Source organism: Citrus sinensis, chromosome 9 (assembly GCF_022201045.2).
Source record: "Citrus sinensis cultivar Valencia sweet orange chromosome 9, DVS_A1.0, whole genome shotgun sequence".
In the NCBI taxonomy this organism is placed as follows: domain Eukaryota; kingdom Viridiplantae; phylum Streptophyta; class Magnoliopsida; order Sapindales; family Rutaceae; genus Citrus; species Citrus sinensis.
Window position 1 is genome coordinate 29,511,501 of NC_068564.1, and position 16,196 is coordinate 29,527,696.

Consider the following 16,196-nt stretch of genomic DNA (forward strand, 5'->3'; position numbering starts at 1 on the left):
AAAAAAAATCAAGTACACTAATTCAGTATATTTTATCATAAAATATATTATTTTTTTAATCATTTTAACTCATTAAATTTTGTACTGTAAAATTACTCAACCCTTTATGAGTTGCAATCGATTTTCACATGGATTTTATTAGATGAGCTGCGAAAATACAACAACACCCTTAGTTTTAATCACTCGACCCTCCCGAATCTTATATGTGAATATGTAATGTACCGACCAAACTTACAAGTATTTTAATGTAGGGGCTATGCACCATAGTTTGATGGAGTGTATATATATATATATATATATATATATAATTTTAAGTTTTTAAGGATGACGATAAAAATGATAGTTTTTTGAATTTCTTAAATTATATGCATGTAACTTAACATTAACTTAATTTTTTTATTCGAAATTTTAAAATTGAGGAAAATTTTGAAAAATTTTAAAATAGAGTTTAAAAGACTTAAAATTTAAAGTTAGAAAAACTGCAGGATTTATGCACTATAAAATTCCGAGAAAAAAACTAGTATTGAAAAGAAAATGGGCGACTGACTAGAGGAGCATTTTGTAATTTGCTGGACCATCAAGCGAAGCTAACAGCCGAGGCCACCACAAAACCAGCAGAGCGGAACCTGCAATAGGTGAAAGGACTGACCGTGAGAACCGTGAGTGAGAGGCAGGTGTGAAAATGTCAAGTAACAGCAACAGAATAGAGACATACGAGGACTTTGTGAAAGTTCACGGTGTACTCTTGGCAGCTTCGGGGCTACCGCAGTCGCTGCACCGCCAGCTCTTCCAAAAGCTCACCACGGAAACTTTCGATGCCGGCTGTTACTTTAAAATCGAGGTTTGTGAGGACGGTCGCCAGAGAAGACTCGTGCTGGACTCTCAATCCATGCCTAAAGAATCAAACGTTTTCCTCGTCGACCATGCCTGGACTTTCCGTCTCTCCGATGCTTTTAGTCAGGTCCTTGCCATGCTTTCTCCAGAACGCTAATGTTATTCTTGTATTTGCATTTTCAAAAGAGTAAAAAAAAAATGAATGAAAATGAATTTGGATTGCTTTATGAGGAGAACTGATAGCTATAAATAAAAATGAATTTGAAAATAGCGTTAATTTTGAGTTGTGTTTTGCATTCTTAAGAGAACAGAGTGATGATGGAACATGGTTCGGAGTTTTGATACAAGGACGTGTACTGACGGTTGGCAATTTCTGAGTGATTGCAGCTACAGGAGGTGCCGGGGCTGGCTCAGAGAATGGCTTCTTTGATGTGTGTAGATACTGATCTTGATACAGATAGTGAAGAAGTGGACGCCGTAAATGGAGTTTTGCATGAGAATGGCACCAAATCAAATGTTGAGGACATACTGGAGAGTGAGATTTGTAATGCAATCAAAAAGGGTGATGGCACTGTTAAGTGGTTGGAGCTTGAGGATGCTGACATTCATGATGATATGCTTCTGTCTCTCAATTTGTCTTGTAAATTTCCGGTTCGTTACTTTAGATAATCTTATATGTATATTTTCATAATATAGCATGAGGCATGTTTTTCTGTTGACACCAATTATTTTGGTTATCCATATTGATGTTTTTTACCCGTAGTTTAGGTCTTGGACTGGTGTTTTAATCATTGTTTATGCTGTAATGCTCTCTATTCTTCATGCTCCTTGTTGCATTAGGATTTACAAGCACTTAGCCTCTGTGGAAACAAGCTCGAGACGGTCGAAATTATCGTACAGGAAGTCACCAAATTAAAAAATCTAAGGGCGTTGTGGCTGAATAATAATCCAGTTCTGAAAAAATGGTACGACAGCTGATAAATTAATGATTGCCACGATCGTTTAAAGTTAATGCTAGTGGTTCTGTCAGGAGGTGACTGAATTACCTTTTTTTTCAGTGATCATCGTATGGAAGATGCAATTTTACAAGGATGTCCTAAACTGGAAATCTACAACTCAAATTTCACCATTAATTTTGGTGAGTGGGCTTTGGGATTTTGTGGAGAAGTTTATGACAAGGATTATCCAAATAGTCTTTGTCTGAGAGACCGTCCCTTGCAAAGTGTGACCTCACTTGACTTTTCAAATAGATGTATTCACAATCTGGTCAATAAGGTGTCAACATCTTTACTGTACTCTTTTCTTTTTCCTTTTTTTTTCCCTTCTCTTCTTTTGTTAATTAGTTACTTTTCCCTCATTAATTGTAATCCATACAAACTAAGTATTTCCATATTCAGGAATCATTCTTTGTTAAGAAATTACGGTCAAGATAGTTAGCACACTATGAACTTTGTTCAAAGTTTGTGCTTGTTCTTTCAAGCAATTTGTCCTTTGAGGAGTTCATTTTTCATGATTCATTGTTTTTCTCCCTCCACACAGGCATTTTCACCTGCTGAGATGCCAACTCTTTCACATTTGAATATTCGGGGAAATCCACTAGAGCAGAATTCAGTTCGTGAACTGTTGGAAGTCTTGAAGGGATTTCCCTGCCTGCAATCTTTGGGGGTATTTTTCTTTCTAGAAATAGCACTTTAGTTTTCCGGCAGGACACTGATGAAGGTAGAACAATTATTTGTAGGATATTTCAGATCTTCACCTTTTTTTGTAGGTCGATATACCTGGCCCTCTTGGAGAAAGTGCCATTGAGATTCTTGAATCTCTTCCCACTCTTTGTACATTGAATGGTGTCACTGCTTCTAAAATTTTGGAAGAGGGGAAACATGTGATTGATTCAATGCTTCAACCGCGCCTCCCTGAATGGAGTGCTGATCAACCTCTTGCTGATCGTGTTCTTAGTGCGATGTGGTTGTATTTGATGACATATAGGCTTGCCAATGAGGAGAAGATAGATGAAACATCTGTATGGTATGTTCTTTTCTCTTGATCTTGCAGTTTGCTTCATATCTTTTATCTTAAATACTCTTCTTATTGGCTACAAACACATTTAGATTGGTGCTTTGCCTGGTATAATTTGATCTCATAAGTCAATTGGGAGGGAAAGGTTTTTGGAGAAAATATTTAAAACAGATTTGATTAGCTACAGCAAATTTGAGCTGTCCATCATTTTTGTTTAATTGATGCTTGTAAATATGATGTTACTTTATCTATAAAGTTGGGAGGGAAGTATTTCCAAGTAAGTACGTTGAAAATTTTCCTTTTGGCTAATGCCTTCTGAAGGTATGTGGGCAGTTGTGGGTGAAGTTTGTGGGATGAGGAGAAATAGAAGTCCTCTAAATGCATCGAGGATAAGAACTCTTAGGTGAGGGTTGATGTTATATGACAGTAGAACATGCTTTTATAGAGTTATAAAGTGGAGATCATATAAAAAGTAATAAGAATATATTCTTTAAAGAAGATCAAAACCCGTGGATTCTACTAACATTGAAAAATCTGAATTTTAAGAAGTCTCGACGACCATGACATGCTAAAGATATGTCTGATGGAGGTTTTATTACGTATAAACTAATTCCTAAAAGGTGAGTTGCGAATTTAGTTGGCATACCAAAAGTATTATAAAAAAAACTGGCACTCTTGACTTTAATGATCTGTTATTCTTGGTAATTTCATAAAAGCTACTTGGATGAAAAATGTTGTTAGTGATATACTTGAACGTGATTGGATTGTTGTACTCATTTATGCCTTAAAGGTTGGGTTAAGGCTTTTCTGTTCTCTTGGAAAAAAATTTGAGACTTAAAGGCAGGTCTAAGGCTTCTGTCTTATGGGATTGCACAGTTATGGCTATATTTTGGGTCCTATGGATTGAAAGAAACTTAAGAATTTTTTAGAGCAAAGTGATGGAGGATAACATGTATCTTTGGGAGAGAGTTAAATTCTGGGCTTCTCTATGGGCTTGTATCTCTCTGGAGTTTAAAGATTTGTCTTTCTTTTTTCTTTGATTAAATTGGGAAGCAGTTATGGTGTAATTTCATTAGTTAGAACTTTTAATCTTTTAGGATTTACAGTTTTTGGGCTTGGGGTTTTTTGTCTTCTGCTTATATGCGCTTCTTTTCCCTCCTCTATGTACATTTCCTAATCTAATATACTTATTTTGTTTCTCAGCCAAAAAAAAAAAGCTTATGGCTTTAGTGCAATTATGTCCCTGGCTGTTGGATTTGTGACAAATATATAGAACAAAAATATACCATTCAGAGCTTCCAAGCTTCTTTATGAGTTAAAATTTAGTCTTTTATTTCTCATACATGCCCAACAACGAGTGTGTTAGCATCTCCCGTTTTGATTACCATGTTGCATCATTTCATCTTGTAGCAACAACATAACATGGTACTGATATTGTGGAAGTTGAGGTTATGCCTTATCAGTATATTAAAGAACTACCTGTCCTTTAATTTTATTTCATTGGGTGTGTGGTCAGTCTCACAATTATCCCTGCCTTTGTCAACTGTAAATGAAAGTCGTGGCATTTTTTTTAAATGTTAGTATTACATAGTGATAATTAAACCCTTCCTCACTCATGTAACCGGTGTTCGAACCCATACGTTTTGTTTCACCTCAAGAGATTTTACCAACTGAACTGGCTGACAACTACAATCAAAGCTATGACATGAATGATCATTTCTTTGGGGTTTTCTGCAGGTATGTTATGGATGAATTAGGTTCAGCTGTGCGGCATAGTGATGAGCCAAATTTCAGGGTAGCTCCTTTCCTCTTCATGCCGGAAGGGAAATTATCATCAGCTGTGAGGTTCGATATTTACCTTTTAGCTTTAGCACTTTTTTTAGTCTTTCATTGTACCCTGTTTCTGTTGTTGATATTGATATCTAAAGTGTAGTTATAATAGAGTTCGGATATGTTCCTTTGGATTAGAACAATTATATAACTACTTTTTGCAAAAACATATTTTTTTATGTTCTTATTTGTTAATATTTACTTATTGAAAAACATATTCCCTGTGTTCTTCCTATGAAACATAAATTACAATTCTTGTGAAAGCAATAACATGAATAAATTTTCTCTTTCAGCTTTTCTATATTATGGCCAATACAGAATGTTTACAAACGTGATGAGTGTACTCGTGATTTCTTATATGGTATTGGGGAGGACAAACAACGATCTGCCAGACTTACAGCTTGGTTTCATACTCCACAGAGTTATTTTATCAATGTATTATCCCTATTACTAGCCCCACAGATATTTCCTACTTGAAATATATTTTACTTCTAGTTTGGTATTAATTTTCATTGAATCTTGCAGGAGTATAAGAAACACTGCCAGAAATTGCAATTCAAAAGTTTGAGCTACACACCTACCAAGTCTTCTAACACTGAAAGTCTGCATCGTAGTGACGGATGTGCTTTACGTGTTTTCACTGACATACCTTATGTGGAAGAATTTTTGACTCGTACTGAATTTGTAATCAGTAAGTATAGTGATTCATTGATTTAAGGGTTTCTATTTTCTGTTCGACTAGTTTAATCTATATGTCTCCTGTTTTTGGCTTGGAGACAGTATACACCCTATGTAGCCTCCACAGTTTTTAATGTTTCAGTTGCTAGATTTGTGATTATAATTGGGTTTACTTCTAGATTGACTTGTGCTTCTTGCTTAGATTTTACTTTCTGGTCGGGGCTATGATTCGCTGGAAAAAGTTGCTGAGATTTTTATCTTGATGTCATTAATTTTACACTATATACACCCTATGCCTTTGCACTTCTGATATTTCCTTTCTTCTTCCGCTTACAGCAACTGAGCCGAAGGATGCTGATATTATATGGACAAGTTTGCAGGTGGATGAGGACATGAAAACGGCTACTGGAATAACCGATCAGCAATATGTAAACCAATTTCCTTTTGAGTCTTGCCTTGTAATGAAACATCATTTGGCAGAGACTGTTCAGAAGGTTAGAAAAATAAACTAATTTATCATTTCACAAAGAGCATATTACAAGGACTGAACTGTTATCTGTTAAAAAGTTAAAATAAGTACTTCTCTTGTTAATATTTATTATATATATCAACTTAGCAGAGTAACATGCTTAATATACCAAGACTGAGGGGCGGCGGGGGGGTGGGGGGTGGGGAAGACTTGCAATTGATTCTGCCAGATGTCATTAATTCTAATTTTCTCCTTCCAACAGGCACATGGTTCTCCTGAATGGTTTCAGCCTACTTACAATCTTGAAATGCATCTACCTCAACTTATTGGTGACTATTACGTACGGAAAAGAGATGGGCTTAATAATTTATGGATATTAAAACCTTGGAACATGGCTAGGACTATTGATACCTCTGTGACTGATGATTTATCTGCTATTATCCGTCTCATGGAAACTGGTCCAAAAATATGCCAGAAATATATTGAGTTCCCTGCTTTGTTCCAAGGAAGGAAGTTTGATCTTCGTTACATAGTACTGGTTCGCAGTATGGACCCTTTAGAAATATTCCTTTCAGATGTTTTCTGGGTATGCTAATTCCTCTTTAAGATTCTATAAAATGATAGAATGATGTGATTACTATTTCCTTACTATTCTCGTGTTCATAATTTAGGAATGCTTTCTGCTAATTTAGATGCACATATTAGCTTTTTGTTTTTCCTTGCTATATTTTCAGGTTAGACTGGCAAACAATCCATATTCTTTAGACAAGCACAGTTTCTTTGAGTACGAGACACACTTTACAGTTATGGTATGTTTAAGCATCACTTTTATGCACAATGACTGTTTTTAATCTCTGGGCGGTTATGCATGTACAATGGCCCTCTGTTTGATGAACGCTGATTTTGCTGAAGAAAATCTGATATTTATTGGAAATTACTTGTTTTACCTGGATTATATTTCAACACTTCTATGGAGCCTTTAAATTTAGTCCTTTCAAAAACTTCCTGTGGTTTTCAGAATTATGGTCGGAGATTCAATCACATGAACACACCGGATTTTGTAAGGGGGTTCGAAGCGGAACACCAAGGTATTTGGACTTTCCTAACTAGTGTAATACTGATTGCCAATCAATGTAGAAAGTTGGTGATCACAAAGTAATAGTATATTGTTAACATACTTGAATTTATGTGCTATGTTGATATCTATGTTTGTTTCAGTTAAATGGTTAGAAATTCATCAGAGAGTCAAAAATACTATCCGATCTGTCTTCAAGGCAGCCGCTGTTGCACATCCAGAGATGCACAGTTCAAAATCTAGGGCCATGTATGGTGTGGATATAATGCTTGATAGCTCTTTTCAGCCCAAGTTACTGGAGGTTTGTAACGTTAGCTAACATTTCCCTTTTTTGGCATAAATGATTGGAATGCAGTTTGAACTAAGACCTCTATTATCTAAATTTCATAATTTTTGATTTACTGTGTTCGTTTGCCAAAAAATTAAGCAAACAAAAGATTCGTCTTTCCTCAATGAAAATAGTACGTATGTTGTGTTTCGTGTAGGTTACTTACTGTCCAGACTGTACAAGAGCGTGCAAGTATGATACAGAAGCTTTAGTCACAGGGGAAGTAGTCAAAGGTGCTGATTTCTTCAATTATGTCTTTGGTTGTCTCTTTCTAAACAAAACCGCACATGTAACCCCATTGTAATGCAGCTATATTCATTTGTACCAAGTGTCATGATAGATTGTGAGTGTGTCATTCTTCTCCTTAATTCCTTATCAAAATTTTGTCATGAAAAGATTTTCCCTGATGGATTACAGAGTTTGTCCACTGTGCAAGGTCTTACCATTTCCTTTCGAAGTGATCCTATACTCTGCTATAGTGGCAGAGTCCATGACTGAAGTTGCTAATTCGTCCATGTTTTTTGTTTGGTTTGCTGCCTAATATTAGTCAGGACTGGGATAATGTCGGACTTGGGTGTATGATTCCTGGCATTTTCAGATTTGAAGTTTATAAGCAAATCTTAGCCAATGAACTTATGAATCTTTACATCGGTTGCCCTGGCTGTAACTGGAATGTTGGGAAAATCTTTACCTGTAATTGAATTGACCCTTTTTTTTTCTTTTTTTTTTCTGGGTGGGGGGGATGATTGGGTTAATTTTTTAAGACACATTATTATTTTGACAAAACCCAATTGTTCCCAACTTTTTGCTGGGCATCTTCTGTCCGTTACTCGTCGCCATTAAATTTAGTTAGTTTAAACGAGTCCATTAAATTTAACGCCGGTGACGGTGGCTGATTTTTTGTTTTTCTAATAGTGGCTACACAGCTCAGCTCTCATTAATGACATGAAGCATTGGTTGTGGGGCGATTGAATCTCAACAATAAACGAACCTTAATCTTCATTTAATTAAAGAGGAGGAAAAACAAAAATTTGTCACCTGTTAACCAAGAGTATTTTAGTTAAATTTTAAATGAGAAAACAGCTGTCAACAAAGCACCAGTGGTCTAGTGGTAGAATAGTACCCTGCCACGGTACAGACCCGGGTTCGATTCCCGGCTGGTGCATTTCATTTTGCCATTTTCATCCCCACTGCGGAAATCATGCTCTGTCGATTTTGGGAAGAAAAAAGTAATGCTTCCAATCAAAGACTGAATCGGCGAAGAAAACTTTTAACCAAATCAGAAACGTTAAGCTGAAATTACTATAAATTTAATACCCATCAAAGAAAAAAGAAACTGTGTTTATGTACATTGAACCATATACCTAGGGCTGGTTGAAAAGTGTGTGTCTACTCCCATAATGGAGGGATGTCCAACCTACCTTTCTTCACAAGAATCACAACACATAAAAGAATGGCTTCACAGGAAAATTACAAAGTAAATATCAATCTACACATTTCTTTTGAAAAGGAACAATTACGCTGTGTCATGCTCATTTGATTCTGCTGGTCCATGTTGATTTCTTCTTGTCGAAATTTTCTTTTGCAATTCAATATTTGACATCCGCTCAACCTCCAATGCTCGCTCAAGCTTTTTAACAAGTTTTGCTTCAGTTAGAACAACAGATACAATTTTTACAGCACGTAAATAAGCACCAGAGTGTGTGAATGTAGAATTAGATTTGTGTTTTTTTTTTGGGGGGAGGGGGGTGGGTGGGGTTTGCAAGCGGGGAGAGGGAAAAAGAGGAAAAAAAAAACATTCGCGGAGAGTAAACATAATCCATAAGATGGTTGGTACCTTTGCTGCTCGGGTACTCCATTCTCCTAAAATTGCTCTAAGCCTTTCATTCTCCTCCACATACTGTTTTAATAGTTTTATTTGTTAAAAAAAATAAAAGTAAATACATGGATGTGACAATCCCATAACAAAAGTTCTTCAAGAGATACATTCATGGCATAAACCACATCATGAAATTTCCAAGTCTTACTACAACCAAACAAATACAATGCTAATTTTCTGCAAGAGTAAGACACCAGTTTCTGTCCTTCAGGAAATTGACAATTTCCTAGCATATTAGTAAAAGGGGGCAGTTTATATTCAGATTTAGCAGTTAACTGGCTTAGCTAAAGAGAAATATTAAGAGATTTACATTGAAAACTACCCAATTATATTTAAACGTTGGCACTGAGATTTGTAAAGAAGGAAGGGTCCATGCAATGATTAACGATAAGTTGGTAGAGAGTTGCTTTTATCTTATCTCACAAGAACAAGATAGAAAAGACTATGCAGTATGTAGTATGTAGTTACCAAACAGAAAGGTTGATTAAACTTTTTTTGGCATTTAAATCTTCTATCCGGTGATCAAGTTTTTTACTTTTTAAATACTGCCCTCATGCTCTAGTACCCTCTCTCTTGGAAGTATTTCCATTTTAGTACAATAACACGTGACTAAGATTTCGTGAAAAAGTACATAATATCATAAATTGGCATATGTCACAGAAATATACTACTAGAAAATACCTGATTGTTGGTATTGCGAACTCGCAGGACCTCTGCTTCCCTCTCAGCTACAAAAGACCGAGCAAGCCTCAATTCAGATTGCAGTTGATTCATCTGCAACAGATATAATCTCAGCATCTATTAAAGTCTAATTCTCCAGAACAACTGTTGAGATTCAATCATTTCCTGGGAATATACTGATGGAGTGTATCACTAGTAATCACCATCAAAAGAATATCATAACCTGTTCAACATCTGTGTAACTTGGTCAGGAAGATATATGTCAGAAGCCCACTGGTTGACTTCATGAAAGTGAGAGTGCATGAAAATTCTCTGAACATTTGGACTCATCCGTATAAATTTTACTTTACCACACAGAAAAACTTTTGTGTTTCTACTTCCTTCCCAAAGACTTTCTCAAGTCTCCCTTATATTAGTGCAACACTGTGCTGGTATTGTGTCAAATGATTTTCGCTAGAAAATTTGATCACATCCAACAGATCCCCAGTGCTCAGCAATCTTACAGATATACCCACTAAGCCACTAATTATAAAGCATAAGCACTCAATATGCCTAAGCATAACCTAGAGAGAGCTGTGAACAAGGAGTATATGTGAAACCCAGAAAGAGCAGCCTGGAATTTTAAGGCATGTTTAAGAATGACCAGTATAAGACATTGCAAATGTTGATGGTCAGAAAAGCATCTCTTTCATTGACAATGAACAACATAAACTTATATGCATTTCTATTCTGTTATTATAAGCCACTGGGCAATCCCATGTAATATAGTAAGTTAAGAATTACCTCTGCAGAAAGTGTCCGTAATTCTTGATCACGAGCTGCTAAAAGATGTGCGAGATCAACCTGAAAAAAGAGCAACCTGTAACCAACTTATTCTGATCATTTGATGCCTAATTATTCCACTATTATAAAACAAAAGCTGCATCGATTGAAGGCTCAATTCAAAATGATTTAATAAACAAGAGATAGTTGTCATCCATAGACTTCAGAACCAAGGAACAAAGCCACTTGTTTAAACGAATTTAAAAAAAATATATTTTTGAGTTTAATATGATATATAAAGTAGCTGGCACTTTCATAAAATAAATCACCCTGGGGATGGCCATGGGCAAAAGCACATCCAGCACTTGACTCACATGGCAACATAATCATGAATCTATGGCATGGTATGCAAAACAACAGTATGCATTGGAATATTTGTGTTAATAATATTCCCTCTCTCTCTCTCCCACTCTCAATCTCTATACCCGCCCAAACACATATGATCATGTGTTAGGTTGGATTGTGGAACCATAAAAAGTGAAAAAGAAAAAAAATTCATACAAAATTTGTGAACACACTCAAAACATTGAACATGTACTAGACAAATGAAGGTGCCTTTCTCCTATACATCCATGAGTGTTTGGTACATACGACAAGTCCTCAAGTATTCGAATGCCAAACTTTTTAATATGAACTCCACCAGCAAGTTTTCTTGCACATAAATTACCACAAATCTCTTTTTAACCTCAGGAAACTATAATTTTTGTCGTTGTAGCTAGGTTGGATAATAGATAGTTCCAAATTTCTATGACTCATAACAGTTTCATTTATTACAAACATATATCATTCCAGGGTGGCCTTTGTATCTTTGGCAGGCCAGAGGTATGACCCAGCCTTGGAAAAATGTGCCAAACCAGTCCCACATAATTTAACAAACAAGGCCTGTTTATGTACTTATCCTTATCACAGTCATGAAGATTGATGATGCTTGCCCATATGTCTAAATATGGTAAAGCAGACATTCAAATTACTTCCTGCTCTGCACTGTTTTGCACATAAAACCATATTAATATAGTCTGAGTAAGTATTACCTGAGGTGTACTTCCATCATCGGACTGTTCATATTTGCTCAGGCATTCTTGCAACCTAAGAATCTGCAGCAAACATATGTTGTTTGGAATTTGATTATAACCAGAAAACAGTTCATTATGGTTTTTACCAAGAGATGAACTACTTATGCAAATTATACCAGCTCATAACACATTGGAATTTGATAAGAAAACAAACTGGCTTTAGTGAAGATCCAATAACATTTGGGTTGTAAAAGCAGAATCATAAATCTTAATCACAGTATACCTCCTCGCTTAGAAAATGAAGGTTCTCACGTTGATACTGCAACAAAGCCATTTGCTCATCAGAGAGTCGACCACCATCATGATACCTGTTTGGACCAAAAAAATTGTCAATGGATCATTATGTATGCACTCCATAAAACTTGACTCATGATGCATATATTCAACTTCCACTATATGTATAGTTTGGTCACCCATATGCTGCATTTGATGGAAATCTGCTATATCATCAAAAAGATCTTACCAAGAGGAAAAAGATAATCCGGTGAAGCATACTTGTTAATGCATGATAATGTTGTTAGCATTTTCTCACGTCCCATAAGGCTACAAAATTTAGTATGTTGGCTTTTAAAGTTTTTGATAGAATACCTTAAACCTTCCAAAGAACTTGATGGTTGAAGAGGAGAATAAAGTGACTTCATAACATCAGGCTGAGAATTCAATGAATTGTACTGATGTACATAACCTGCAAGCACCGGGAAGTATACAGAAAACATTAATGTTCTGCGAAATATAACCCCACCTTTAGAGGCCACTGCACATACTAGATTGTTAGTTATCAAACACGCCAGATAATTTAAAAACTAGATTCCCAAAACTGATGAATACCAAGGTTCTTGAAAGAAAATTAAGGAAACTACATAAAAGAACATATAGTCAACAGGTCATGGAAGTTCGAAAATTGGTGTTAGCACGTCTATCCCAAAGAAACAATAACAAAATTTGCACATATAAAGAAATTATACCGACTTAGATTAGATACGTGCTCCTGTCAGATTGGTAAAAGTACAAATCCAAGTCAAATGGAGTAACTAAATACACAGTCCTATATTATCTGGGAAAACAAAATGGGAATCATTAATTATACACACCCATGATATATCGCATTTGGCTTTGATATGTTTGCTCAAGAACATCTCAGATTGGAAATCCACCAACCAAGATGGAGGTTACAATTACGAAGTGACAACAAGTATAAACTTTGTGATACCCATTTTTTTTTTTTTAGACGTTCCAGTCTTGGCTTTGCAAATAATTTAGATGAGACTTTCTGAAAGGGATCAAAATCCTTTGAAATTTGAAAAATAACTATAAAATTTGCCTGCTGCTTTGGTCAATAATTTTTTTAGGTACAACGTAATCAATAAATACTCCAAGGAGTGATGGAGGTCATATGCAATTCAACAAATTTAGTAGGAAGGTCATTTTTCTAGTAATTTGTCTGGTAAAATATGAAAATTATAAGTAGCTTTGGCACCTAGAACAAAGCATCAAACCTCATATAAAATTAACAACTCAAATCATCAGCATGTACTGCAGCAACATAACTCTTTCAAACGCTCAAAATAATTAAAACTCACCGATATAGACACTCATAAAGGAAGCAGCACATATTGCTTCAATTAACATAATAATCCTGCAAATAAAATGCGTACACTAAGATCAAGTGGACCATAAATAGTTTGCAAAGCAACCATGGTATTCTAACATCTACCCAGGAAAAGGCAAGTCTAAAGCAGCATCTTCAATTTCACTCCCACCCAGCACAATTAATATACACAACAAAGACAAGATGTTGGTACATCTGTGGTAATACTCTATTCTGTAGAATAAATATCTTTTAACATTGTCTAAACCAATTTGACCAAGTTGGAGAGAGGGTCTAAATTTGTACAACAACCATAATCCATCTTTAATAGAATTTGGAGGAAGCAGAAACAAATATAAACATCAAAGTATCCTTTATGATTTGATAAAAAGGTTGCTCAAACAAAACCATCAAATGCAAACCAGCACAAAATCAAGTGAAAAACATGCAGCCTGCAGCTTCCCTATATCAGCAAATTTTCCATTCCTCTACTTTATTATGTCTTAATAGTCTTTATGCATGAATATGTAACTCCAGAAATTAGATATAAATTATCTGTACATGTCAATCTACTTCCGATTATATGCACTAAGTTGTATTAACTTGACATTTAAAAAATAATAATAATAGTTATAAGATCACTGGTAGATTCCACATAGTTGCCTGATTACACTTTGCTTTTCCCCTTATTCATCACTGTCTGAAGACTTTCTTCTAGAGAAACACATAATCATTGTTTACTGATATGAAATAGCACAAGGCAACCTATTTATCAGCTTATGACTCGAATTTCATTCACGGAAGCACTTGTGAGAGCACCTTAGGAGAGTAGAGATTGAAAGAATACTGATGTGGGGTCTCCAAACGATGACAAGTAGCATTGCCGCAGTTCCTAACATGAGAGCAAACTTTTCAATATAACAACAATTCTAATGTTTTAAGATTTTCAAAAATAAGCAACTGACATTTAAAACATTCCCCCTCTGCCACATGGTGAATAAAATCCCTTCCTGCTGTTGCATGGTTGAATATGTGCAAGATAAACAGATTCCGATGGAGATGAAATAAGAATAGATTAATATGTACATACCATAGGCAGTAATGGCAAATGGTAGGCGAACAATATGCTTCAACTTCTGGCTGAAGCTATAATAACCCTGCCAAAATATCCATTTCAAAAATTCCAAATGAAAAACTGCTGATTTGACAATTCAACGGCATTAATAAAAATAACAACATCACTGGACCCTTTTAATCAGATTTCAGTGGCAAGTTCATAAATCCCTTTCCAAAGGACACTATCATCATAAATATAATCTATGCCCTCAGACCAAGAGGAATTGAATTTCAAGAAGAGCAAAAGTTGTTCTTTTAACAAATAGAGGTCTACATATCCTAGAGAAACCATTTTGTGTGAAACTCTGAAAGAACTCAATGACATAATAAACTTCTCCCTCAAGTATTTATGTCCGTTGCCTTTCAACAGTTTCAAAGAACGAGAGACAGATAAAGATAGAGATATATTCCAAATTTTACCTGCAAGCGTATTTTCTGGACTTGATACACAAAATACTGTTGAAATATGCCTGAAATAATGAAATTTGAATTTGACCAAAATCCAGTCACTAAAATAGCAGCATGTTCCATACCAAGCAAAGATAAAAGGAATAAAAGCCTAGAAATGTAAGTTTCTTATGTGAAACTAAGCACATAGTACAATTGATCAACCAAAAAAAAATGGAAGAATATGCTATGCCTTAGGCATGTTGCACATATTTGCCGAGTAACAGCAATGGTTTGAATATGTCAAAAATCAATATAAAATCCTATTGCAGCGACGTTCAAGCTGATAATGGAACAACAGATCATTGACTTTTATAGTCTTTTTTCAAGTTCATAATATACTTTCCACATGTAAACATTTTACTCAGAACACTACAATCTGGTTCCATATTTGGACTACTGAACTTACAGATCATGAACAATCGCTCCTAGCATCACAAAAGGAACATTCTCCCTCCCTCTCCTCCTTTCTCTAAACACAATTGCAAATCAACTAGCACACACAAGGAGTCCATAGTGTTGGAAAATTGTACCTCTATTTTGTAAGCAAAAACACATCTAAAAGCATTATTAGAAGAATATTTCAACATGCAGATCCAATTACAGAAAGTGATAGAAGTAAACCTGTGAGTGCCAAAAGAATAACACCGCAACTGCAAAGCAATGGCGGGATCAAATAGTGAATAGGATGAAATATCCATGTAGTTCCTGCAGCCAAAATGGCATAACCTGCCTAAAATCAAATCAAAGACCGATCAGAGCTTGACTTAATAATAATAGTTTTGAGCAAACGAATTTTAAATCAACACGAAATTCGACTACTGACCAGTACGAAACAGTAAACAACACTACCAAAAATACTATGAGATTTTCGGTGACCTAGTAATGGAGCTTCATGCAGTATATCGAGGAACCTACGGAGTGACAAATTATGAAACGAAATAATTTCATTAGGAATTAACTAATTTAGAAGAATTATTCAACAAAATAAAACAGTGATCAAAATCAGGTGAAAACCGTGTTAGTGAATTGCATAATTTGAAAACATACATAGCGTTTTCTTCAGGAGATGCAGAGGTCGAAGAAGAAGCATGTCTCTCCGTCGACATCTTCTCCTTCCTGCAGCTTATAATTCTCGGGACAAATTTTAAATTCAGGATTTGGCAGTGAGATTGAAAACCGTTTATTTGCTGAGCTGCCAGAGCACCTCGTTTAACAGTTGACACTTGTAACTAAAAACATTTGTTCATTTTTTTATTAATTTACAAAACCGGCTTACTGGACCGAACAACTAGTTTGGCCCAACTTTAGAATTGAGCGGGGCCTGACCCGTGTGTGTGGGCAATTCGTGGGGCGGCTC

General features: G+C 35.6%; 2 protein-coding genes and 1 non-coding gene across 10 annotated transcripts; 2 read left to right on the plus strand and 1 right to left on the minus strand.

Annotated features, from left to right (window-relative positions):
* The first annotated feature begins 520 nt into the window (after positions 1-520).
* Positions 521-7,657, plus strand: LOC102615710 (uncharacterized). 2 transcript variants are annotated; one of them, XM_006474671.4, is made up of 15 exons: positions 522-961; positions 1,222-1,485; positions 1,675-1,799; positions 1,893-2,109; positions 2,374-2,499; positions 2,603-2,859; positions 4,588-4,695; positions 4,974-5,115; positions 5,206-5,371; positions 5,695-5,852; positions 6,090-6,413; positions 6,562-6,636; positions 6,846-6,915; positions 7,046-7,203; positions 7,388-7,657. In XM_006474671.4, exons 1-15 carry the CDS (start codon positions 683-685, stop codon positions 7,532-7,534), a joined length of 2,616 nt encoding a protein of 871 aa, XP_006474734.1. In that variant the 5' UTR covers positions 522-682; the 3' UTR covers positions 7,535-7,657. The 2 variants fall into 2 exon arrangements, with proteins under 2 accessions (XP_024953179.1, XP_006474734.1); XM_025097411.2 differs by lacking the exon at positions 6,562-6,636 and having other exon boundaries at positions 521-961.
* A 657-nt stretch (positions 7,658-8,314) lies between these two features.
* On the minus strand, positions 8,315-16,070 carry LOC102614822 (hypothetical protein). Of its 7 annotated transcripts, none has more exons than XR_008051922.1 (15): positions 15,887-16,070; positions 15,663-15,750; positions 15,461-15,569; positions 14,810-14,859; positions 14,364-14,430; positions 14,093-14,165; positions 13,266-13,321; positions 12,274-12,370; positions 11,909-11,993; positions 11,644-11,706; positions 10,574-10,633; positions 9,791-9,883; positions 9,068-9,130; positions 8,595-8,877; positions 8,315-8,479 (listed from the first exon to the last, which is right to left on the minus strand). XR_008051922.1 is itself a non-coding variant. In XM_052434283.1 (15 exons), exons 4-15 carry the CDS (start codon positions 15,250-15,252, stop codon positions 8,701-8,703), a joined length of 891 nt encoding a protein of 296 aa, XP_052290243.1. In that variant the 5' UTR covers positions 15,253-15,329; positions 15,461-15,565; positions 15,663-15,750; positions 15,887-15,946; the 3' UTR covers positions 8,499-8,700. The 7 variants fall into 7 exon arrangements, 6 of the variants coding, with proteins under 6 accessions (XP_052290243.1, XP_052290239.1, XP_006474730.1 ...); XM_052434283.1 differs by lacking the exon at positions 8,315-8,479 and adding an exon at positions 15,246-15,329 and having other exon boundaries at positions 8,499-8,877; positions 15,461-15,565; positions 15,887-15,946; XM_052434279.1 differs by lacking the exon at positions 8,315-8,479 and having other exon boundaries at positions 8,499-8,877.
* On the plus strand, positions 8,325-8,395 carry TRNAG-GCC (transfer RNA glycine (anticodon GCC)). Its single transcript has one exon. It is a non-coding gene; the product is annotated as a tRNA-Gly (tRNA).
* Positions 16,071-16,196: the final 126 nt, after the last annotated feature.

Bases quoted from the DNA above. Each gene is read 5' to 3' on its own strand.
- LOC102614822 (XM_052434279.1), bottom strand. From the start codon at position 15,945: ATGTCGACGGAGAGACATGCTTCTTCTTCGACCTCTGCATCTCCTGAA. The intron at 12,371-13,265 runs GTGAGTTTTAAT...CGGTGCTTGCAG, and splicing joins CTTTATGAGTGTCTATATCG to GTTATGTACATCAGTACAAT. The intron at 11,994-12,273 runs GTATTCTATCAA...TGGTCCAAACAG, and splicing joins AGTTCTTTGGAAGGTTTAAG to GTATCATGATGGTGGTCGAC.
- LOC102615710 (XM_006474671.4), top strand. From the start codon at position 683: ATGTCAAGTAACAGCAACAGAATAGAGACATACGAGGACTTTGTGAAA. The intron at 2,110-2,373 runs GTGTCAACATCT...CCCTCCACACAG, and splicing joins TTCACAATCTGGTCAATAAG to GCATTTTCACCTGCTGAGAT. The intron at 7,204-7,387 runs GTTTGTAACGTT...TGTTTCGTGTAG, and splicing joins TTCAGCCCAAGTTACTGGAG to GTTACTTACTGTCCAGACTG.